At 41.9% G+C, this 25,675-nt stretch overlaps 1 protein-coding gene and 1 non-coding gene across 2 annotated transcripts; both read left to right on the forward strand.

The window, feature by feature from the left end:
• Positions 1-25,411, forward strand: frmd6 (FERM domain containing 6). The gene is made up of 14 exons (XM_088312120.1): positions 1-159; positions 11,862-12,085; positions 13,096-13,186; positions 15,045-15,124; positions 16,584-16,660; positions 16,732-16,918; positions 17,747-17,902; positions 18,029-18,094; positions 18,210-18,278; positions 20,303-20,477; positions 21,859-22,167; positions 23,130-23,261; positions 23,335-23,426; positions 24,175-25,411. Exons 2-14 carry the CDS (start codon positions 11,987-11,989, stop codon positions 24,445-24,447), a joined length of 1,806 nt encoding a protein of 601 aa, XP_088168246.1. The 5' UTR covers positions 1-159; positions 11,862-11,986; the 3' UTR covers positions 24,448-25,411.
• trnal-uaa (transfer RNA leucine (anticodon UAA)) lies at positions 15,178-15,260 on the forward strand. Its single transcript has one exon. It is a non-coding gene; the product is annotated as a tRNA-Leu (tRNA).
• Positions 25,412-25,675: the final 264 nt, after the last annotated feature.

Here is a 25,675-nt window from a genome sequence, read left to right on the forward strand (position 1 = left end):
AGTCGACCAGGTTAGGTCACCTCCGTCGTATTTAAAAGTTTCCTTTTCAGCATCACGGATATCTTTGTTCCTTTCTTTTCCCCCCTCTGCTGCTAACAACACCGCGTCTGGATTAACCCGTTTTCAAGGAGTTACGTCGTTTTTTTTCTTCGGGAAAAGGTGAGTTTTGGTGGTTGTTCATGAGGACTCTTAAAAAAAAGAAAACTTAATCCAAGCTAGGTCTCGCTGAGACGTCACAGTGTAAAACTCGTAAAAATGTCCACATTTTATTTTTGTTTTGTTTTATAGTTAGTTTTATATTTACAAGTAGGCTATTGGAACACGTTGTTAAACCGTGTTCGAGCACGTAACTCGATGATGCTGCCAGCGTTAAAGCACAGGGAATGTTGCCATGGAATTTAAGTTGGCCACTTTCTGCTTGCTTTTTTTTTTTTTAGGGGAAAGTCGGGGGGGGGGCATTTGAGGAATTTCGTAGCCTCTCTAATTATGTAATCTTGTTTTACATGCGATGATGAAACAGAAACTTATTTTTTTCCTTAAGTTCTCCCTTGCGAGAAATCCACATTCTTTGGGGTAGTGCTAATTTCCTCCCTTGTTGTTGCGTAATTACAATGAGACACACGATACACACCCACACAGATTCATTCAAATGATATACGATGACAAAATGGTGTGTATGCAGCTTTACAGATGCCACGTTGAAGGAAAACATTACGTTATTAAGCCAAAGTGGTGATCAATGTGGACTAGTTTTGGTGGATTCACAAAAAATCATCATGTTGCGTATTCATGTTTTGTTTTTAATAAATTGGGACGAAATTATAGAAATGGAAATAAAAAAAAAAGTGGGAATAAGCATAATATTGCGAAAAAAAGCGTTAATTACACGTTTCTGACCTCCTTTCACACGCCTGTGTCACACCTGTCATAATCAAGATTTTATATCACTTTAAAATGGGTCAAAATGACCCTCAACACAACTTGTTTCTTTGGTCTACCAAAAATAGTCACGGGTGATAAATATTGTCAGGGGGAAGGCGTTTTAATGTTTTTTTTTGTTGTTGTTTTTTTTTTTACGTAAATGTTGAACACTTCCGGCAGACTTTTTCATATCGTGTGTGTATAATGCAATGCGAGTGAGTGTATATTTGCAAAGCAAAGTGGCTACATAAGACATTTTTTTTTTTTTTAATACTAAAGATGAGAAAAAGAACAAGTAAATCATAGAGTTTTCATCCCTTACAAATGTTTTTTGCATTGTGGTAATGTACTTTTAAACTTTAAAAGTGATCAGTTTGACTCATAACACAACAGGAGGGGCGATAACATTATGTAGGAGTCGGACAGGACAGGTTAGGACAGGACAGGAGCAATAGCTAGGCAGTGCGCCCGCTGTGTGGTGGGAGTGAATCCACGTTGTCACCTTTTATGTGTTGCATAATAACCGTTGGATATTGTGCTTCTCATTCCCAAATTCTGTTAAAAAGTGAACAGAAGTGTTTTTTTTTTCATGTGTCTGGACAGGATGAATGCTGTGAAAGTAGGAAACGAGGAGGAAATGTGTGGCCGAGGATGCTCACTGTGTATTTTGATGACTCATTGAGATGAATGGTTGGAATGCAGGAAGATAAAGGCGCAAAAGTCTTCCCAAAGTTTCTCGGATCGATTTGATTTATATCCGCGTTTTAGTGGATGTCGGCGCTATTGTTTGCTTTGTATTCACTCGGGACTCACTCGCTCTTAAAGTCAACAACGGCAAGATTGACAGCGCCCCGGGGGTTGGGGGGGGGGGAACTGGCGGATGCGAAAACTCCGCCATGTAAGGAAAGGAGAGTCTTCCATCTGGTAGTGTGGACTCACTTTATAAATTGTTCATGTTCAGTGGTACCTTGTCATAAAAGTTTAATTTGTTCTGTTTACTCTTATATCTTATATATTTTCTCCATTCATATTATTTGAAATACTATTCATCTGTTGCATCCACCCAAAAAAACTATTATTCTTATGGCACTGTACTGTATAAGGCATTATAAAAAGAAAGTCAAGAAATTTGTTCTATTGCAGTGTAATTACCGTATGTATTATTTGTGTAATGCAGTGCTTCTCAATTATTTTCTGTTTCGCCTCCTCTAGCAAAAAGAAAACAATTCGCCCCCCGACCACCACCACCCACTCTCCGCCTTAAGTATAAATAATAGCATTTTTATTAAAAAATTAACCGACCCCGTTGAGTTAATACTCGTTGCGCACATTGGTGCAATGAGAGCGCCACTGCCAACTACTGGAGTGGATGTGCAATTACACTTTATTGTAGTAGACTAGACAGCGGAAAAAAAGCATGTTCCCCAGGGTCACACGCGCCCCCCAGGGGGGCCCACCCCACTATTTGAGAAGGTGTAGTGAGTTGAGGTGAGAATCTTAACACCAAACACACACATCATAACACTTGGAAGATATCGCACGATACCCATTGAATATATACACAAACACACACAAGCACACTCGATTGATGCTTCAACTTGAGGAGTTTGAAAAAGTTGGCTTTTAAAGTTGTTGATAAAATAGCCGGATGGAAAAAGTGCATATATTTTGGTTTTCGGCCTCATTTATGACCTTGACTCGGAAGGCTGAGGGGGACACTGTCTAAGTAGTCGTGTCTGACTTCTATCGTTAGTCTTGTATCTCACGGGCGTAAGGATGCTTTTACACTTTCACCCATAAGAGTTTGGATCTGCGGTTCTTTTGTCAGCGCTGAACGCTGTAATCAAAGCAAGCAAACAAACAAAGAAAAAACTGGATTATTTCGATATGTAACTAGACCAGGGCTGATTTACTGTCTTTTTAAGTCCTCATAGTTTAAAAAAAAAAATAAAACTGCATAGTCATTGAACTGAAAAACACCTGTGACTTAACACTTAACGCATAATTAGCAGGCTCAACATTGTTTCTGAAATGTGCTTGCCAAAAAAAAAAGAAAAATGTCTCAGTTCTTCCTGCATTTGTCTCTCCTTCCTTGGATTGTGTTTTTTTCCCCTCTCCTCTGGTCCTTTCAAGGAAGTGGGGAAGCGAACCTATTTGTAAGACCCTTATTCCCCGCGTCTTGATCGCATGCTGCTTTTCATTATGCCTTTTCCTTCCATTGAGGTCAGCCTTCGATGACCGCTTGATAGATTCATTCGCTGGCTGGCGACCAGGTGGATGCACGCAGCTGGATGCTGTTAGACATTCCGCCAAGCTTTTAAACATTCTTGCAGTTGGGCGCAAACTTTTGCTGGGAAACGAGACCTCTTCCAGGTATGAAAACGCCACATGGGACTCGGCAGCAAACTGTCAAAATGCAGGCTGTGATCAAAACAAGCAGGGTTTGGGCTTTGCTGTAATTGCAGCCCGCGTCTTAACCCTCTCCTTAAAGGCTGTCGCGCTCTATTTCGAGCGCGCGTAATGGCCGGGTTGACGTCTCTGCGGCGTGTTGCGGAATTATTCACGCGCGGTTCGGGCTCGAGCGCTGGGCGGGGAACTGGGTCTGTTCTAACATGTTCACTTGTACTGCTTTGCATTTGTGTGGGGGTGCGTGTGTGTGTGTGTGCGCTCTCACTTGAATCCAAACCACATGCAGAGCAGCCACTCACGAATGAAGGTATGCTCTTTTTGTTTATTCAAGAAAAGACTTGTCACACGCTATTACCAAAGAGCAGAGATTTGACTCACTTAAGATATTGTTCGTGACAAAAGATGAGTACGTCGCGGTACGTACAAAATGTTCACAGGTTGGACATCTAATGACTGAGATAACTCCCAAACAGTGTTACCATTAGAGCTTCCACTCCCTGGCGACACTCAAGAAATAACTCAAACTAAAAAGAAAAGAAAAAAAAAATGTTCTCGAAAAAAAATTAAAATGATTTAGAAAAACAAAAACTTACTGAAACTACATTTTACGTTTACAGAACTAACTAAAACTAAGCAAAGAAGGCATCCTAGCGTTATTACAATTAGGGCGCATTCGTGCATGCCACCATCTAACTTTAGAAATGGTTTGCTCGCCGCTTATTGTGATTCAAAGTCTGTGGACTGTTAAAACCGTAAACTGTACCCTCTATTATCAATATGTTTTGAAATATTTTTGTCGAATTTTCACTGCACAATACTTAGCATAGTCTTTTTTTTTTTTTTAATCTTGAACATGTGTAAAACAATTTAAAAAAAAACTAAAACTAAACTAAAACTAAGTGTTTTCAAAAAACCTAAAACTAATAAAAATTGACAAACCCGCCCTGAAAACTAATTACAACAAAATAAAACCTAACTATAATTAAAATTCCAAATCTATAATAACCCTGGTGACGCACAGATACACCATCATGGAAAGCTATTCAAGCTATTTAAATAAAGTTGTATTGTATTGTCAAACCTATCGGCCCAAAATGGACCCATGAACATTTTACAAAGGCGCTTAATGGGTGACTTTTCTCTGTTTGTTTGATGCCATTCCAAATGAGTTAAGTTTGAAGTACGACCGAAAACTATATCGATAGCCATGAGATCCTCTAGCCAGGGACTGAGCAGAGCCGAATGTTCCAAACCCCGAAAATTCAAACGCATATATCGCTGCACCCCAGGTAGCAAGGTGCAGTGAAACGGCATTTCCGTTAAGCTCCCGTCATCACCGCAACATAAATTAGCGTCATTGTAGCTTTCGTAGCCAATTTAGTCACCTGATATTGACTCGGGTCGCCGGCGATATGATTAAAAAAATTTCTGCTTCTCCTCACGACGGTCGCAAGAGTGCTGGAGCCTATCCCAGCGTCTTCGAGCAGTGGGCGGGGTACATCCTGAATTGGTTGCCAGCCAATCGCAAGGCACACAAAGACGAACAACCATTCGCTGCCTCACCCACACCTAGGGACGATTTAGAGTGTTCAAATAACCTACCATGCATGCCTTTGGAATGTGGGAGGAAACCGGAGTACCCGGAGAAAACCCACGGGGAGAACATGCAAACTCCATCGATCCGTCAATCGATCCCACGACCTCTGCTCTGTGAGGCCGTCGTGCTAACCAGTCGTCCACCGTGCCGCTCATTAAATAAATACAAAAAAATGTATAATCTAAGATTATCGGTGCTTACAGATGCTTGTGGTTTTTCACATACAAGTAGTCCCTCAAGAAAATGATAATTAGTAGAATTCTACCAACCGGGGCTTGGTTTTTGTCGGCTCTTTCAAGGGACTCTCGCGATTAGCGTTAGTTGGCGTTCCAAAGGTGGCCTGACCAAGTATTCGGGATATGTGTCGCCACGCTGCATCTGCAGTGACAGTGTTGTGCTTTAAGCCTGAGGTCACTCAGAATCCAATCCTTGACTAGCCACTCACTTGACAGTTTTGTGAGACTCCCACGACGGTAGCGCACGGAATGGACGCCTGACTTTCTGTTGCGCCAACCTGCTAGTTGATCTTGAGATCTGAAAATCAGAGTCGTCTTGCTTTTGGAGATTAGGCTTAAGGGCTAAAACACGCCTGGTATTTTACGGGCAAGCTGGTCCAGATCTGTCACTAAGTATCTTTTAACAGGTGCCAAACCGAATGATCGCACAATTCGCACTGGAGTATGCTTACCCCATGACATCCGCAAAAAAAAAAAAAAGACATTGAGTGTGGGCCGCTTAAATTCTTTTTCCTGTTTATATCCGACTCGCAGCCTACCGTCTAGCGGCTTTACGGGGAGGGAAGAAAGAGTCATCCTAAGCATCACCGTCAAGGCTAAAGCCGCCGCGTGACCGCTGTGATTTAGAGCCAGTCGTCAAGCTCAGCGGCATTTTCTCTTCAGCTGAATAAACAGCTCTCCTGGTCGTGGGAAAAAGTCACGACCTTTTGAAGAGAGTCCTTTAAACATCTCCAGGGGGTGCGATATATAGCGGTGTCCGAGTCCGCTCCCTCCTCGGGCGATTAAAACGCCATTTTCTGCATCGTTTATATTATTAAGATCAAGTCAGGATGATTTTTCTTCATTCATTTTTTGAGCACATCCTGGCTGCAAAGTGTACGCTTACCACATGGCCGCGTTTAAAGAGGAGTATACCAAAGCATTCAGCGTTTTTGAACATTCCCACCTGGGTGGAAACGGACGTTTTCCGTATATGCTTCGTGACAAGCATTATACCGGCCAACCTTCGTCTGTCTGGGCCGCAGATTTGTGGTTGGGGACCAGTCCTGTTTTATTTTAAGTAAGACAGCAACCGTCAAGTTAATATGTATTTACTGCATTCCGTACATTTGTCTTATACATTTCTAACTTGATGAAGCAGCATGTGGCTCATCATCCAAGGTTATTTTTGTATGGTGATTTTTTTTTTTTTTTTTTTTTTTGTAATTTTTATTCACAAGGCATTTTCAGCGCAGGTGATACAGCAGCTGCCGTGCTTTTCAACCAACTTTGTAGCCTGCATTCCGTGGATTTGCTTGGTACAATCTCGCTCGTGGCTCGTGAGCTAAAGTTATTTTTATTTTTGAACACTCGGCAAAGTGACGATGCAGTTGCTGTACAATGGGGATGAACAATTAAACCAGTGCTTCTCAATTATTTTATGTTATCGACCCCCCCATACCAGGAAGAAAAATTTTTTGAGTCCTTAAGAAATACAGTTCACATGTTTACATATCATTGTTTCATCAAACCTGAAAAGTTTAATTCTAATGCCACACATTTGGTTGCATTATTGTTGTAATTTGATTTATGATTTATTGACTTCTGAGATCAGGTCACACTTGTTTGGTAGGATTTTGCAAATTGTTGTTGAGAACTCTTACAAGACTGCAACTAAAAGTGTCTAATGAGTTAACAACTCTAATTAAATTTTCTTAAATCGTGATGGCAATATTGAGTGAAAAAAAAAATGGCAATTGGATATTTTTTTCTGAATCGATCGGCACAAAATAAACTTTGTCAATTGAAGTGCAAGCTGACTGGAATTGATTGAATGCGGTTTAGTCGAGTTTAGCATTAGTTTGACCGTTTATTATGTCGTTATTTGGACAGTTGTGGGACGCTAACAAGGAATGCAGTTTGTGGGCGCTGCGTCCCGAATCAATGGTCGCCATTGTCGGAACGAGAAGCAGATGTGAGCGAGGAATTCTCCTGACTGCAGCACGTTTCCCTTTTTTTTTTTTTTTTTCCTTTTCATGGCCCTCGTCTTTGAACGCTACCGCCGTCTCTCTCGCTCTCTTTTTATTCAGCATTGACACTTCCTCTACCTGCGGCGCAGTGACAGCCCCCTCGGGGGATCCGCTTTTTTCTTTCTTTTTTTTTTAAATCTCCAAAGCTGAGGAAGTTTTCCTTTTAACTCGCGATTCCATGCAGCAGCGGGCGCAGTCACCCATCCTGTGTCAGAAGCTGAGAAAGAGAACCTGCATAGTTTGTGAGAGAGAGGCCCTCTCTCTCACTCACTGTAGCCCTTTTTGTGGGATTTGATGACAAGCTCTGATGCTGAGAGGTTTGCCACGTTGACAGAATCTCTGTTTGCGACGCTGAAAAGACCGCAGGAAGCTCAGTTGGCCGCTCTTTTGTGTTCTGACCCGCGCTGGTGTTGCATCACACTTACGCGCGCCGCTAATGTGATTATCCGCCACTCTACCTCACTCGCCCTAATTGGTTGGAGAATTTTCGTGGCCTTCTGTGGTCTCGTGTGCAGATGTTTAAACGCATTAGAAGATGACTTCACTCGGTTATGGCTGACTCACATCAAACCGCTCTACTCAGCGTTCAACACTTTTTTTTTAGGGCCACACAAGAAGAACAATAGTGACAGTAGTTTTCTACGAAGCTCAATTAAAAGTCTGCATGAATACAATCGATCAGGGCTGGGTATCGATTCAAATTTCCAAAATCGATTTTTCGAAGCTTGATTCGATTCGATTTTCGATTCATAATTCACTTTGATTGATTTTTGATTCAATCAAGGATTTCACGCAGTACCAATTTGACTTTATGGAAGGCATTCCCAGAAGAACCAACGTTGCAAATTAGTACAAAATCTTGTTGTAACTTGGTGCGTTCCTAAAAATATTATTTACATTAAGAATTGAACCCGTTACATTAATCGTTTTATTTAACATGAAATCAAGAACACAACCAGATCTGCCGTCAGGCTCGTTGGCGCTGACTTCACTGCTTCCGCCATTTTGTTTTGACACGCGACTTGAGCGTAGTGACAAGATCTCACGTAGTCATGTAAATTTATCTGGAAAAGGTTGCTATTAAAAGTATCAATATATGGTTCATAAATCGATATCGGGCTATAAAAAGAAAAATCGATTCAAATCGTTTTTTTTTTTTAAATCAGCCCTACAATCTTTCCCATAAAAAGTCTCAACAAAGTCTTAACTCAGCCTTTAAATAAAACACCGATCGCAACTGATTCTTTTAAATGTGCACCCAATCCCTTATTTAATGTCCACAAAGCTAACCGAATTCCCTAAAAAGTCCCCAGAAATTGCACCAGACTTCCTGAAACTTCCCCAAGAAGTGCAATTTTCGATAAAGTTCTCTTAAAGGAGCACTCAGTCCCCTAAAAAGTACACATGAAGCGCGACACAACAAGTCCTTAAAAAAAAAAAAAACAAACATCCCTGTGATATAGAGCTGGTGGATTCATCTGAGTGTAGAATCTTTTCTCAATTTCCTTACCTGGAGGAATAACGGTTAAACAAACACACACTTCTTCTTCTGTAAAGCCGCTACTGTTTTACAGAAACAAAAGCTGCTCACAAGTCGATCACAAGACAACTAAACGAGGACACCGAGTGGGAATCGCGCCGACGTCATCCTGACAAAAGTCACTTTTGCCGCAATCCCAATCGTGCCCGCCGACAATTGTCTATTCATTCAGAAAGAAAGATTCAACATTGTCTCGCATGAAATCTGACATTTGAACACCCCCATCATACCAAAAGTGGGAGATCAACCAAAATGATGCTTCAGCATGTCAAACAATCACGACACTATGGGACACTCTGTGAAATTATCTCACGAGAACGTCAGCTCCACAAGTGTTTAGCATTTTTAAGGGGGTAGGAAGTCAAAACAGAAGCACTACGGTATCAGTCAAGGTTTACAGTATCGCTCTGGAAACAATGCGCTGTACCCTCTCTGTTTGGCATCTTCAAAACCTGAGTAGTTTTACTTTATTTTAGTTGTATTAAACAGCGGTGGATTTCCCTGAGTAGTTTTACTTTATTTTAGTTGTATTAAACAGCGGTGGATTTCCCTGAGTAGTTTTACTTTATTTTAGTTGTATTAAAAAGCGGTGGATTTCGCTTTACACATCAGATGACAGAATCTTATAATGGGATGATTGCAACATTTTGAGCCTCGATGAAATTGATTCACGTTACGTTACTTCAAAAGGTGCGGGGGGAGTGGGGGGGGGGTGGATCGAACCAAAGTGAACCGTACCTTACTGTACTTCTTGGTAAGCCAGATGTAGAGCCTTCTGGCGCTTCTAATGTTGGTCATTAGAAGTAGCTTGCTTCTCATTAATCTCATAACAACAGCTGCTGGATAGCATGATCATACGAACACAGTCGTGTGTGTGTGTGTGTGTGTGTGTGTGAATTCATGGTCACAAATCTGTGCTGACAAAGCAGACTTCCTCTCTCATGCTAATGCTACATAGAGTAGCCTTTAGTAGCCGTAAAGTCAATATGTCTCTGAACACGTTTTACCATAACAGGTGTGTTTGTTTCTTTTTTAAAGGCTAATTCCTTCTTCTTCCGCTGTAATTCGAACCCGCCCAAAACTTCCCAATCTGTTAGGAATGACATGGCGGAAGCCTTGGAGGTGAATGACTTCCAGCGGGATGAGGTGTTGATGCCCTGATTGTACCACGACCTTCTTTTGTCCTGCCTGAGAATTTTCACACCGCTCGGAAAGCTCTTCGCCACCTCACGCTCTCTGTCAATGTCACTCCATAGTGGTCCCCACAAAACAAAAGCGATTGATGCCCCTCAAAAGTCCCCGGAAAGCACATCGCAGCCTCTCAGACGTCCCCAAAAGCGTACACGATCCCCTTAAAACTTTAGCGGTTCCACTCGGGAACAGAGTGGTCACTTTTCCATTGACACCAATGGAACCATGATTCTAAAACGCAGCCGACCGGCGCCGTGACGTCTCAATCATCTGATTGGCCGACAGATGTAGGAAGAGCTCAAACGTGTCAGTGTGTACTGGTAAAAAAATTCCTCCGGTTGTTCTCGCCCTCTCCAGTCTTGCTTTTTAAAACCTGTTCGAAAGTCGTCCTTTTCACTACTTTTGGACGGTCTTCTCCTCGTGCACGCTCCCGCTGCAACAACAGAGCACCGTACCGCCTTCTTGCCTGTGGGTGTGTTTGGAAATAGTGAGCACGCTCCGCTCCACTCCGACAGTTCAGAAACATGGAACGTTTAAAAAAAAAAAAAAAAAAAAAAGCTTCAAACGGACCTGGAAATATGCTCGGAGCGTGCAATGGTTCACGGCGACCATTTTTTTGTAGCACTCTGAATTAACGATCGGTGGGCGTGAACCAATTCGCGCTCAGAGCATATTTCCGAATGCATCCGGTGCATTTGGAGCTTGCCTTGTCTTGACCCAGAACACCTTCTTCTTCTGCTGCGATCTCGTCGGCCCTTGCTACGGCAGCGCCATAGAAGACGAAAGAAGCAGCAGAAGAATTAGAATGTCTTTTGCCTTCGATGCAAAGAAAGCTTGAAGTTCACAAATTACGGTCGTGTTCGGTTTCACGACTTGTAAAGCCTTGGCGAATTTTGAAACGGGAAAATTGTGAATGTATTTGTGTGAATAATTGTGAGACCCTGGCTCCTATGAGTTGAACAAAATGTTGACATACAAGCAAAGCTTTGGGGTTTTTAGTTGAATGCAAAATAACGGAATCATTGTTTTGTCAACCACTGCTTGTTGCAGACTAAATTGGTTGGTACAGTGAAATATTTTGCAAATATATTTTGAGTCACTGTAAATCTTAATCCATGCGAAACAACAGTTTGTCCCCCATAAGTCTTTAACTTTAAATAAAAAAATATGGTCACACTGTCCCCCCCCCCAAAAAAAAGGGGTGCGACCAAATTGTGCGCTGATGCGACCAATACAAGTGCAAAACTTAGTAGACATCCGTGTGTAGGCATTTCTTAACCGATGCGGCATCATTCCACTGCACACGCCCATTTCCTGGTTTATGGAAGCGAGCCATCGCCAAGTTATAAAAACAGCTCTCGAATAATTTCACCCCAAGCGTCACTAGTTCATTTATTGCAGGGGATGGCAAACTTTTTGATTGGCAGGCCACAATGGGTTCTAAAATTTGACAGAGGGGCCGGACCGGGAACAAATGGATGGAGTGTTTTGGTAATCGCACCTCATCGGAGAAAAAAAACACATGTAATTTTAAATGAAAGTGAAAAAAAGCATTACAACAAAATATATGTCTTTGGCACATCAGAGTATTTAGAAAAATAAAACATTAACAAGGTTTATTCATTTAATTTTTTTCCAAGTTTGGCGGGCCGGATTAAAACATTTAATGGGCCGCATGTGGCCCCCGGGCCGTAGTTTGCCCACGCCTGATCTATTGGTACATATCACCCAAAAAGTCCCCACATTTTACCTGAGCAAATAAAAAGTCCCCACAAAGTGCAGCCAAACCCCTCGACCAGCCCAAACTGAGCGCGCCCAATCCGCTTCCGAAAATACAAACATGCATCTAAAAAGTCACCACAAAGAGCAACCTATCTCCTCTCAGGAAGAGGTGTTGATGCGTCCCCATTGTTCTCAGACCTTCCTTTCTCACGCCGCGCGTCATTGTGTCTCCACAGTGGTCGAGCACAGCCGGGTGATCTCCATGCTCATCTTCCGGGCGACTGCTGAAGCGCGGCTGACGTCGGCGCGTCGGTGGTGGTGGTAGCGGTGGAGGAGGAGGAGGGGGTGGGGGCACACGAAGATGAACAAAGTGAGCTTCCACAACAACAAAGCCATGCAGGACCGCCGCTGCGTCTGCGTCTTTCTGCCCAATGACGACACGCTCAACGTCATAGTCAATGTGAGTGGAACGCGCATGATGTGTCTGTGGAGAAAAGAAGTCGCTAAGCTGATTGGTTGCGAATGTTGACGTCGGCCCGCCATTGGTCATGTTGGAATTTTTGACTTTTTGTGTTTCGGATGATAATATCTTTAGGTTCGGTAATACAATCTGAAATCACACCACAGCTCCATCTGCCAAAACTGGTTTCCATTAACGCCAATTGGTACATTTGGCAGGCACCCTTCTTTTCATGAATTGATTTTCTAAAAAAAAAAAAAAAAAGTATGCTTGCAGGTGGAAATAAATGTCACTTTTGATTGGTGATAACTAGGGCTGTCAAAATTAAAGCGTTAACTTGAGATTAATTTTTTTAAAAATTCACGCGATTGAATATTTTAAATGTACTTTGAAGAAAAATGCCTGACTATGTTTAGATCATATTCATGGATCAAAGAAAGCTATTAGAACATTATTGGATTTAAAACACAATTCGTATTTGGTGTTACAAGCTTCACAAAAAAAATACTAGTTGCAAAATGTGATTAATTGCAATAAATTACGGATTTTTTTGCGATTCATTATTTTTAAAAAATGTAATCGCTTGACAGCACCAGTTCTAACTGATTTTGATTTCGCATTAGCTGACGGTCGGCCTGAAATGGCCTTCAAATAAAACCTGATTTGTGAATAGAATCAATTAACTGATAATGTTCAACTCCATTTTTTTTTTTTTTTCAAACCGATACTAGTACGAGTATTCACTCACTTTGAACGATACAGAGTACAGATTCATCTTGTACTTTTGTTATATAAAGTTTCATTTAATATCATCACAAAACATTCTTTGTACTAGTAAGTAATTCTGACCTATCAGAAGTGACCCCACAAAGGATTTTTTTTTTATTTTTTTTATATAGCCTCTTCATATAATGCTTTTGATTGAAATGAAATCCACGGCCGCAGAGAACGTCAAGCCTTATGTTGCTAACAGACGAAATGTGGTTTTCCTTCCTTCCTCTCCTTCTCAGGTGAAGACCCTGTGCCAAGAGCTGTTGGTCCAGGTGTGTGACCTCCTGAGACTGAAGGACTGTCACCTGTTTGGACTCAGTGTCATTCAAAGTGAGTCCACTGTTTGCTCTTACAATCTGTCTGCCGTGTATCTCTCCTTGGGACTCACTGGATTCTTTTCAGGCGGGCCCAACGGGGGTGGTCACGCCGTCCGTGCCCATTGTGACCACAGACGCATTAAAAACATTCGTGGCCTGGCATTTTGGCTTCTTGGCTGGGAAAAGCGCAATGTAGCATGTCTCACCTAGCTGTCATGCAGGTCTCCATGAACCCGGGCCTCCTCATCCTGACTGGCTCCATTGTGCGGGTGTGAGTCACGGAGCGTGTGTGTGCGTGCGTGCGTGCGGACGGCATATGACGCTGGCGGGCAACTGTAGAGGGAGCGAGGGTGTTGCAGAAAAGTACTTTTTTTTTTCTTTTTTTTTTTTTTAGACAGCTGGCCTCCAGATGAGCCAATGACGTGCCGGCCGGTGCGCTGGCTCGGAGCCGGTGTGTCTGATTGTGGGACATTCCTCAAGTGTTTGTCTGAACAGCGTGAAATCCCCAAGGCAAACAGCGGCCACCCAGCCGCTTTGTGACACTCGCTGGCACCACCCCAACTAAAGTCCCTAGCGCACCTCATGGCCTTCAGACGGGGTCGGGACACCAGTTGGTGCTCAGAACGCGCTGCTCGTTGTGACTGCCGTGACTTGAACGCGGCATTTCTGTCCATCCAAAACTGACGGAGGATTAACTAGTGCAAGAGGCTTTTTTTTAAAATTTTTTTTTTTAATTTATTTATTTTTTTAATACATTGAATACACAATTGCATTGTGGAATTTATTTCTGTTATGGGAAAAAACATTCCTGAGGATAGTGTCTCATTGACCAAACCAAAAAAAAAATAAAAAATTGTAACAGGCATTGTTACTGTCCAATAAAAAGGACGTACTGTAAGCCCCACATTTTTCATCTTTTTTTTTCTCCAAAACAGCATTATTTGTTTGTTTGTCCAATATTAATTAAGTGAAAATTTGCCGTTACGTTTGGTACGGTTGTGACAATAAGCTAAATTGTTCTCAATTGCTTTACCTGGATAAATACTGTTTAATTTTGTGCAAATGACAATTAAAAAAAGAATAAGAATTCAAAATTTTGCTCGGAACTACTCTCCAAAATTGTTGTTTGTTGGACAAAAATTACATATTTCATCCATCAATCCATTATCAAAGCCGCTTCTCTCGGGCGTGCTGGAGCCTTTCCCAGCTGTCTTCAGGGTTCACGCTGAACTGCTTGCCAGCCAGTCGCAGGGCACACAAATAAAAAAAAATAAAAAAAACACTCGCTTTTGCACCACAGGACAATTCATGGCATCCAATCATTCTACCATGCATGTTTTTGGAATGTGGGTGGAAACCAACGCCGGCACGGGAAAACATGCAGACTCCCTGCAGAAAGGCCGGGGAACGAATCGAACCCTGCACTGCCGCACTTTGAAGTGGACGTGCTAACTAGTCTCTCATCATGCCGCGCCGCTTTAAATCACCAAATTTTGTGGAGTGTTTTTCACTGGACATGCATAACGTCCAATTCAAAAATGTATCTCCAAATGTTTGTGATTTATTTTTTTTTTTTTTTTTAATTCGGTAGACCGAAGGATGGCATGTGAGACGAACAGACAGATGATTAACTCATTCACTACCAGCCGAGGTAAAAAAAAAAAAGGAGATTTTTGGATTAAAAAAAAAAAAAAGAAGATATTTGACGTGCTAAGCCGTCAATGGCAGTTAATGAGTTAAGGATCAAATAATATTAAAGGTGACATTAAATATTGCATCCTGAAGGCTTTATGATCTGTTTTGTTCTAATGGAAGTAAAAAAAAAACATAGAAGAAGCTTGTGAACTAAAAATGTGCCTTTCTTTCCGCAGACAATGAACACATTTACATGGAACTGGATCAGAAACTGTCCAAGTACTGCCCCAAAGAATGGAAGAGGGAAGCCAGCAAGGTAACTGTTGTGCATATTACACTTCACTCACATGATTGTTGATCATATTGTACACCAGGATGGCCGAGTGGTTAAGGCGTTGGGCTTAAGATCCAATGGACGATAGTCCTCGTGGGTTCGAACCCCACTCCTGGTATTCTTTGACTACTGCCACCCCCAACACTTAATTATGTCACATCAATCATTAAACGTTTCAAAACGAGTATGAGAAGTTTTTTGATGTAGTCTTTTCTCACTGTTGCGTCGCCTCGAGCACTTCTTCAAAGAACAAATCTTCAAACGACATCAACGAGTCGGGTACTTAACATCAAACGAGGCTGCGGGCGTAAGGCGATACGGCTTAAAAATCAGGAAACCTGATCGGGTCCATTTAAGAAGCGACGTATGCTCGAGCCTGAACATCCAAGATGGCGTTTCATTGCGTATCTTGTGATTATCCGGTCATATTAGTGATAAGGACCTGAGCCCTGTCACAAAAAGCGAAAATCGGAGTATTTGATGCCCGCCAAAATGATTTATCAACCGTTGTATTGAACAAAATGTCACTGTTGCACTTGTCTACATTGTACATTATATAAAAAGAAAATATTTTAAATTATTATGTGTAAATATTACGTTTATTTTCTGTTCATTTTTTTCATTTCATTTTTGGGAAAATTTATGGATCGTAGATTTTTGTTGTTAATATTTTTTTTATTGTGCGGTTTTGATTCGTCAGTGTGTAGCACCCTCTAGTGGTATGTGAAAGAATCAATCCAAATTTTACTGTAGCCTAAATATTTTTTTAACCCAGTACAGTACCGGTCAGTTGTATGTTGTTTTTTTTTTTGTTGTTTTTTGTTTTGGTTTAGTTGAGTTGAGTTTTAACCGCAATATATTTCCTTTGAATCTTTTACTAGTCCGTTTGTATTGAACTTCTCAGTGCAGCTCCTGTTATTTGAATGTTTTTTTTTAAATATACCTTTTTTTTAAACTTCCTAATATTTCAGTTGACTGTTAATGTTAATTCTACATATTTTTACATAACAGTAAATATATTTTTAGGAAGAAAAAAAACTCCTCTGTCTTGTATTTGATGAACACTTCAGCCAACTGTGTGACTACTTTTCAATGTTGGCTTATTGTGGTGATACTTGGAGAGCGACGCGTCAGTTTATGTGCAACTTTAAGAACCACTGTCATCCTGCAGTCAATGAAAAGCAAGACTTTAAAACTCTTGTTAACTCATTCACGACCAGCCAAGTCGAAAAAAAAAATCTTTGACGTATTTAGCCGTCAATGGTAGTGAATGAGTTAAGAACATGAACAGCTAAAAAAAAAAAAATTGTTATCCACTTTCATCATGTTTAGACAGTTCCTTAACCTGCCTGTTGGAGGAACTCAAGCGCAGAGCTACTAGTGTGACGTTAAATGTGAAATTCCTCCTTTTGAAAAGAATAAACACCGCTACCATCTACAGGGAATCGACCAGTTTGGCCCTCCGATGATCATCCACTTCAGAGCCCAGTATTACGTGGAGAACGGACGCTTGATCAGGCAAGTCCCGCCTTCTCATCTCTTGGTGTGATCCAACCAGCCCACTAACATGCAACAATGTTTGTTTTTAGTGACCGCGCCGCCAGGTATTACTACTACTGGCACCTGAGGAAACAGGTGCTGCTTTCGCAGTGCATCCAACGGGAGGAGGCCTACTTCCTGTTGGCTGCCTTCGCCCTGCAAGCCGACCTGGGCAACTTCAAACGGAACAAGCACTTTGGCAAATACTTTGAACCCGAAGCCTACTTCCCCCCGTGGGTGAGTGCGCCTAACAGGTGCTGCACATCTGGACTCTCAAACGTCTTAAAACACACACACACACACGTTCATTTTTTTTTTTTTTTTTTTTAACGAGGGTCTCAAATCTAAAATACGTCGTGATTGTGATTTTCTAGTTTACGTTGCGCTGGCTCTCGTTATTAGGTTGTAACTTCCTAGAAAGGAATTTATGATTTATACAACAATTTCAATTTTGCTGGTAATTGCATCAAATAATATTTTGGGACCAATTCATGAACTTGAACAAAAACATCTGAGCATTTTGTGTACCTTCAAATAATTGTGCCCAAATGCGCTCCAATTAAAAGCAGTTAACCGGGGACCTAGACGAGTGATTCTCAAAGTGTGGTACGCAAAACATTATTGTTGCCATATTTTGACAGTCACTTGACAGATGAGTGATGCTTTTTTGCTTTTATATCCAACATGGACCGGGTGTGATCTCAAATTTTCCTGAGCGTTTCAAAGCTTTGCGTGCTCTTTGCTGCTTAACGCTTCTCATTCATCATGCTGTGCCACCACAATGAAGCACAATGATACAAAAAAAAAAGTGGGTCACTGAATTGTATTTTCGTCGCTGGAAGTGGCACACATTTTTTTTTCACGTGTCTTTTTCCCGGGTCATGAAACCACACCCGTCTGATTGCTCCACACTTCCTGCAATCTGCCTCCTTATCATAACCCACAACAGGAAATGACAAACAACATGCAGCTTACCGGACGTCACATGCTAAATCCCCCCCCTCCCACTATCCTCATGTTGCATAAATAAACACATCTGACGCTTCCCCTCGTCCCCTCGCTCAGGTGATAACCAAACGCGGCCGCGACTACATCCTGAGACACATCCCCAACATGCACAAGGACCAGTTTGCCCTCACAGCCTCCGAGGCGCACCTCAAGTACATCAAGGAGTGCGCACAGCTCGAGGACGTCACCGTTCATTACTACAGACTCTACAAGGTGAGCCTTTCTTGAATTAAATCAGGCGTGGGAAAACTACGGCCCGGGGGCCACATGCGGCCCTTAAACGTTTTGATCCGGCCCGCCAAACTTGAAAAAATTAAACATAACATAACTTTGATTTAGGACAAAAAAGAAGTGGAGGCATCGCTGACTTTGGGACTGACTTTACGCGGGATTCAAATATTCCAGGTACAATCGTTCATCTGGGAAGAGCATTCGCCGGCCTCTGCATGTGCTACCATTTAATCCCAAAGCAAAAGCAGTCAGCACCGTCACTAATCGTTCCTGATTTTTTTTTCCGCAGAACATCGGCTCCGTGAGGCAGCTTTTGTACGACTTCCCGTGGACCAACGTGGGGAAGCTCGTCTTCGTGGTGAGTCACGCACGCCATCGCATCATCCGAAACCTCACTTGGCGAGGCTTCGTTTTCTCTTTCACGGTTGTTGTGCATCAGCCCCGTGAGGCCCCTGGAACGAATCGGGGATTTAGGAAGGCTTTTCCTGCCCACACACAAACTAGACCTACTCATAAAATACGGCACTCTATGACTCAAGTACAGAGGCACACCTCCTTATCGATGATTTTTATCCAGCACAAGTCCTTAGTTCATTTGTTCAAAGGCCTATTTCGACTTTTTGACGCCTTAATTTTCAACATTCAGTGTCCACGCTTGTAACTCAAAACATTTGTATCTCAAATCGTTATTCCCCTTTGAATTGAAAGGAATTAGTCCATTGTAGTCCCTTTAACTCATTCGATCCATAAGACATACATCTACGTTTTCAAAAACGTAGTCCCCACCTCCCAAAGACGTATTTATACGTCTTTTTTTTTTTCTTTTTTTTTAAATAGCATTAGAACACAATATTCTGTTTGCCTCGCAAAATCAGTCAACATCCAGAAAAACGCTGGAATTGAGGGGTTCCTCTGGTGAAAATTTCTGGGAATAAATGAGTTAAAATACCCCAGAAAAATTTAAAATATATTTTTTAATAATAGAAAAATCACTATATAATGTTGCATTTTATTAAAAAAAAAACAAAAAAAAAACTGATATTTCAACACATTTTTTCAGTGGTGCTTATTCAGTTGTGCGCGTGCTGGACAGCAGGGGGACGTTAAATACACACATAAAGATAAACTTCTCAATAAGCCACATTCAGTTTAATCATTCTTTGCAGAGGATGAGCAATATATGCAGACTTTGCTTTTTTTTTTTAATAACCAAATTCGCTTCTTTGCCATATTAATTTCATTTCCTCATTAGCCATTTTGCTGTCGAAGCCTAATGTGAGTAATGTGATCCAAACTCTAGACTCCAGTATTCCCCTAAATACATGTCCGCTTTCACGCCGTTTTGTTTTGAAGTTTTGCATTTGACCTAGTTGCACGGCGCCGACGAGACGCTCGGCTTCTGCATTTTCTTTCCCGCCTCTCCCAAATAAGAGCCGCCGTTCCGCGGCCACGCCCGCGCTTTCAGCTCGTCGTCGCCGTGCACCGCGGCGACCGTTGGGCGGAGGGACACGCGGGTCAATAAACACCAGATGTTACGTTGGTTTGAGGGGGCGCTTGAGCCGGCTGATGCAAGAAGACAAAACAAAAGTCGTGTTTATACTTCTTTATCGTTATCATCCTGGTGGATGTGGGTCGAGGTTGTCTTCTTGACCCTCTTGGTCATACTTGCCATATTGTTTGTTGAAAAATAGTATAATCAAAATCCAGATGTTTAATATTATTCATCTTGATTACTATATTGAGCTTGAGGCATTTGAGGTAAGATTCAAATCACAGTTGACCAAACTTCAGAGAATAGGTGAGCCGTCGTTTCCTGAGCGACTGTGACATAATTTTTAGTCGACATATGAGTGGAACTTTACAACAAACGTAAAAATTGGCAAAAAATCAGATTTTATTTTTTTTTTATTGTGTGGAAGATGTTTGAATGTCAGTTCTTTGTCTTATGTTGTAATCTTATTTTGTCAAAAAACAAACAAAAAAAAGGCAAAAAATAAGTGAATAAAAAAAGGCCAATTTTTGCCAATTATGAAAGAGCTATTTCATTGCTATTTTGATTTTTTTTTTTAAAAATGACAACGCATTTTCATAGTTTTGAAAGCCAAAAAGAGCCTCACAGAGTGCATTGAATGCAACCGAGGACAGCTGCTTGTCAGCTGATCTCCAGCCAAAAGTCGCCTGTTTTTTCCACGTTTTCAGCCAAACGCTTCATCGAAAAAAAAAAAAAAAAATTGGGGAGAAATGATAACAGATGTCAGCTCTGATAGTGTTGTCTCTGGCCGAGGAACACGTTTCAAGAGCCGACTTGTTCCTCCTCTGAGGTTTTCATGTGCGTCTCGTTTTCACATTCCTCTTTGTCGTTAACCGCGCACTTCTTCTTAGGGAAAGAAGTTTGAGATCCTCCCTGATGGGCTTCCCTCAGCCCGGAAGCTCATTTACTACACCGGGTGCCCTGTGCGCTCCCGCCACCTCCTGCAGCTGCTCAGCAACAGCCACCGACTTTACATGAACCTGCAGCCCGTCCTCAAGCAGGTCCGCCGACTGGAGGAACACGAAGGTCAGTCAAATAATCCAATCCAGTTCCCTGTTGCTCTTAGAACATGGATGCAAACTGAGAGAAATCATATTCAACCGCTAATTTAATTAGCTAAAAAAAATCAAATTTATTACAATGGCGATTGAACAGATAAAAAGCTTGTAATACTTTGCAAAAGCAAACAACTGTGAGTTCATTATATTGATGACTAATTTAATAGTCATTTGCCTTTTCTATAAGCAAAGGGCAGAAAATGAATAGTGAATTGGAAATTTTTGTTCAAGAATTTAAGACCAGATAACCCAGCCCCATTCAGTCTGAATTTGAACTACAAAGATGTATTAAAATGCCTAATCCATTTCTCTTTTTTTTTGCATTGTTGTAAGTCTTGCAAGTGTTAAAAGAAAACGCTTACCGCTGCTATTAGTGGTCAGCTGAAAGAGCCACAAAAAGTCAAAGCAAAAGCAAATTGTGTAAAAAAAAAAAAAAAAAGGGGATCCTTTGCCTCTATCTCGAGAGGTTGAGGCACAAATTTTGTGTGACTTCTACTTCAGATTCCACACTGCAATGTGGCAATTAATGTCAATTAGTATCACATGGTAGCATTAGCGTCAGCAATTAGCCTTCCCCTGGTATGCAGTCAACCGCAGCTTTTAGTGCAGGACAGGGGCTCAACAATGCCGCAGAAATCTGCGAATGATTTACGCCCCGCTCTAAGAAAGGGGATTGTAATTGCATTTCGATGCCACAAGATGGCAGCATTTAAAGTTCATGAGTGACTGTTTATCCCAGTGGTGGGCAAAACCTTTTGGATTGGTGGGCCACAATGGGTTATAAAATTTGACAGAGGGGCCGGACCAGGAGGAGATGGAGGGAGTGTTTTGGTAACCTCACCTCATCGGAGAAAAAAAAAATGTTTCATTTTAAATGAAAGTGAACAAAAGCATTACAACAAAATATCTGTCTTTGAAACACTACAGTATTTAGAAAATAAAACATCAACAAGGTTTATTTATTTAATTTTCTTCAAGTTCGGCGGGCCGGATTAAAACGTTTAACGGGCCGCATGTGGCCCCCGGACCGCAGTTTGCTCACGCCTGGTTTATCCCTTTCGACATATTTATTTACTGTCTGTAACAACCCCGGGCCTCCAACAAAACAGGACAACGCAGATGAAAAAAACCTATCAATGAATTAAACCGAACAAAAGAAATACAAATATTCCACAAGATTGTGGCGACGTAATAATTTCTGGCTTTGGCCTGAGCGAAATAGCAGTCAATAGGCAATTTTTTTTGTTGAACAACAGTGGATGGGGTCAAACAAAAATCCATGAATGTGCAAGCGTGGGATTTCATTGTAATAAATTAACCACTGCAATTTTCACTATGCGTACTTCCAGAGAAGAAACAGTACCGCGAGTCATACATAAGCGACGCTCTGGACCTGGACATGGACAACCTGGACAAGCGCTCGCGGGCCAGCGGCAGCAGCAGCGGCAGCGTTTCCCGCCACAAACGTCTGTCCCGCCACTCCACCGCCAGCCACGGCAGCTCGCACACGTCGGGCATCGAGGCGGATAGCTTCCGCGCACCCCACCCAGCTCCCCACGGGCCCTTGAGGACATGCGGCTCGTCCACCAACAGCCACGGCAGCTCGCACACGTCGGGCGTGGAGAGCGGCGGCAAAGAGCGCATCATGGATGACGACGGTATGGTCATTGTGCCTACTATTGGCAAAACACTGCAATTTGCACAGTTCATAATGAATCTACCGTATTTTTTGGACTATAAGCCGCTACTTTTTTCCTAGATTTTGAACCGGGCGGCTAATACAACGGTGCTGCTTTTCTGTGGATTTTTATTTCACCACTAGGGGCGCTCTATAGTTCAGAAAATACGTAAATAAATCTTTTTTTTTTTCTCTTGGGTCTTTTCTGTCTTAATTAGCAAAGTTGTTGCCGTGTTAAAAGGCACTGTTTTAACAATCTGTTTATGTACCTTTATTATACTTTTTTTTCTTTCTTTTTTTTCTAAGGGCTGCTTCGGTTTATATGCTGGTGCGTTTTATGGTCCGGAAATGACGGTACTTAATCCGACAAAAGTTACATTCTGGTTTAAAAAAAAAAAAAGAAAGAAAAAGGCTATCATAAAAAAAAATAAATAAATAAATTAATTTAAAAAAAAATGTAAAAGAAATATGCAGGTTAAAACCAAATTACTAGTAAGAGGTACAGGTTAAAATGAATTTTCATACCTCAAAAGTTGTGTATGTTACAATGGAACGACTGTAAATCCTCCAAAGGTTGCGCAGGTTAAAACAGGATGAAAAAAATAAGCAGCCAAAAGTTCATCAGGTTAAATTGAAATTTTAGAATCAAAAGTCATCGGGAAATGTCCCAAATATTGTGCAGATAAAACTAAAATTGTCATAAAGTTTCCATCGCAGTAACTAAATAATGCAGATTAACATATGACTTCCATAAATCCCCTCAAAATTGTACCTTCATAAAAGGGAACGTGCAGGTTCCTTTAAATTTAAAAAACTAAATTCATCGTGATAAAACAAAGTTACCATTAATGCCCCCCAAAGGTGGCACAGGTCAAACGAAAAGCACGGTAAATTCCCAAAAGGTTACAACGCTTCAAATAAAATTCCCTTTAATCCCTGCAGAGATCGAGATGCTGGTGGACGACCCCAAAGACTACGAGGAGCTGAGCGAAATGTCCCTGGACCAGGAGCTGTGCATCCACATCACTGAAGACATGTTGAACATGTCACCCGATCTCAACAACGGATTATCCGGTAAGAACGCGTATTCTTCTTCTCCTCGCCGCTTATTGAGGCGATCTCAAGGTTTCCAATACGATGTCGGCAGGTCTCATCGTCAAAGATGTCAGCTCGTCCACATCCAGCTCCTCTGAGACGGTCGTCAAGATGAGAGGACAAAGCATCGAGTCCCTCCCGCAGGTAGAGTTAGATTTAGAGATATGGTTAATGTGAAAATGAATCCAATTTTAATCAGGATTACAATTTTGGCTGAACCTGGCGATATTTACAATTTAAAATGCAAGCCCTGTCGCGTAGCTGATCGAAAACATTCTTTACAAGTCGTCATCCAACCACCAGGGGGCGAAAGCATGCTTAAATAAGACGCCTAAATAATGAGCAAGCGCACCCTACAGCGGGAGTCGAAAGCACTCGTTTGGTTGATGAGAGCAAATCAGGTCGAGAGAAGAAAGTACCGCAAAGAATTGAAGGTGCGGCGCATCATGGTAAGGAGCGAGAGCCTCTAAATACCTTTTTTTTGTGATTTTTATTTTGCCAGAGTCTTTTATTTTTCATTTCCAGTTTCACACAGACAACTGTTTACTTATTGTTTGTCCCAAAGTAGCGCTATGAAAAGAGATTTTCCTTAACGGTGAATAATTGCGATTACAATGTTGTTCAAAATAATCGCAATTGGAATTTTGACCATAATCGGGTTCAGGTTGTCCTTTAAACATCCTCTGGCAAGGCTGAAAAATAATGACGCATTGGCCATACTGTTCCAGTCTTGAAGATGGCGCTCATGCGTATTGCAAAGACTGTACTGGCGATTTGTAAAAAAATAAGCCACGATCGCTTAGCACACAACAAGACGGGAAACAGAGAGGCTCCGGGTGTTAAGCTTCGCAGATCCTCAAATGGCTGACGTCCCGTGTTTTCCCGCGTGCAGACGTCGACGTGCAGGAAGCCGCCGTCGTCCAGCGACCGCCACAGCCAGTCGTTGGACGACGTCCGCCTATACCAGAAGGACTGCCTTCAGTGGGCCGAGCTGTGCCAGGACACGGCGCACAGCTACACTTTCGGATGCGCCCAGGAGCTGAGCGACGGGGGCGGCGGCGGGGCCTACCAAGGCTTGGCCGACCAGTGCGCCGGGATCAAGAGAACCAGCAAGTACTTCTCCCTGGACCTCACCAGTGACGATGTGCCCGAGTTTGTGGTGTGAGGAGCTCCTTTTGTCGTTTGGAATCAATACAGAGTAACACTAAAGGGACCGCCAATACCAAAATGTCGCGCTAGCAACCAAAGACCTGACGAGATGGACGCTTTGGACAGGAAGTGCAGCTTGCCAAACACACCAACCGACGTGCCTTCATTCAAGACAATCTCTACCGCCATTTTCAGCTTTCTCGCCGCCATTTTAAACGTACTTGGCAAGCCTTTTATTGCTTGCTCTCTGCCAAGTGAAGCTTGTTTGCCCTTCTGAGCTTGCGCCGTGCCACTTGTCGCGCATTCTCTCGTTTAAGGGTGAGAGCTTCCTCGGATTCAGTTTTAAGCCTACTCAGCGCCGTTTTAAGATCACTCTGTGACATTTTTAAGTTTACTCTGCACTGTTGGAGCTTGCTCAGTGCCATTTTAAGTTTACCGGGCACCGTTTTAAGTGGGGGCTTACCGATTAATCGGCGGGCCGATTTAATCAATTGATATTATTGGCAAGAAAATCTGCATATTTTTGCAGATTTTTACGCTGTTTTAAAGGACAGCATATAAAACAGACCTGTAATACTAATCTTTATTGTTGAAGGCATTTAGGGACCAAAAAAAATTGTTTTTTAAACCATTATACTTTTTAACAATTAATCGGACAGTTAACTGAATTCTAGTCTGCCAAATATCGGAATCGGCATAATTTCGGTTACATCCTGTTTTTAAGATAACTTGGCAACGTTTCAGAAACCGTCTTTGAGATTATTTGGTTTTAACGTCTACTCTGCACCATTTAAACCTTCCTGTGTGCCAATTTCAGAACATTTGCCGTTTTGACTTTGACCGCCGCGAGTTTAAGCGTACTTGGCAACAGTTTAAGATTACTTGCGACATCAGTGTTTCGTGGATTTTTCCAAAATATTAATGAAAAGAAAAAAAAAAGAGAATAAATATAGCCATATTGCAGAAAGACATGTTTCTAAAAGATGCTTTGTACATATCCACGGGCACACATACAAGGCGCGTGATTGGTCGACCAATGAAACCAATCGTAAACTCATAACGTTATTCGAATGTGCAAAACAGAAACTGTGGCCGGAGCTCCATCAGCCACCTGATAAACACGGCTTGCTCAGCATGACAAAGGATTGATAAATAAAAGGTTTAAGTGTGTGGAATAATATTTTTATTTTTTTTTTAAAAAGTTGTGTTTTCACTTTTCCCTCAGGGGTTCCGATCCCAATTAC

Source organism: Idiotropiscis lumnitzeri, chromosome 1, assembly GCF_059441095.1.
Source record: "Idiotropiscis lumnitzeri isolate Australia: NSW breed Sydney's pygmy pipehorse chromosome 1, RoL_Ilum_1.0, whole genome shotgun sequence".
Lineage (NCBI taxonomy): Eukaryota > Metazoa > Chordata > Actinopteri > Syngnathiformes > Syngnathidae > Idiotropiscis > Idiotropiscis lumnitzeri.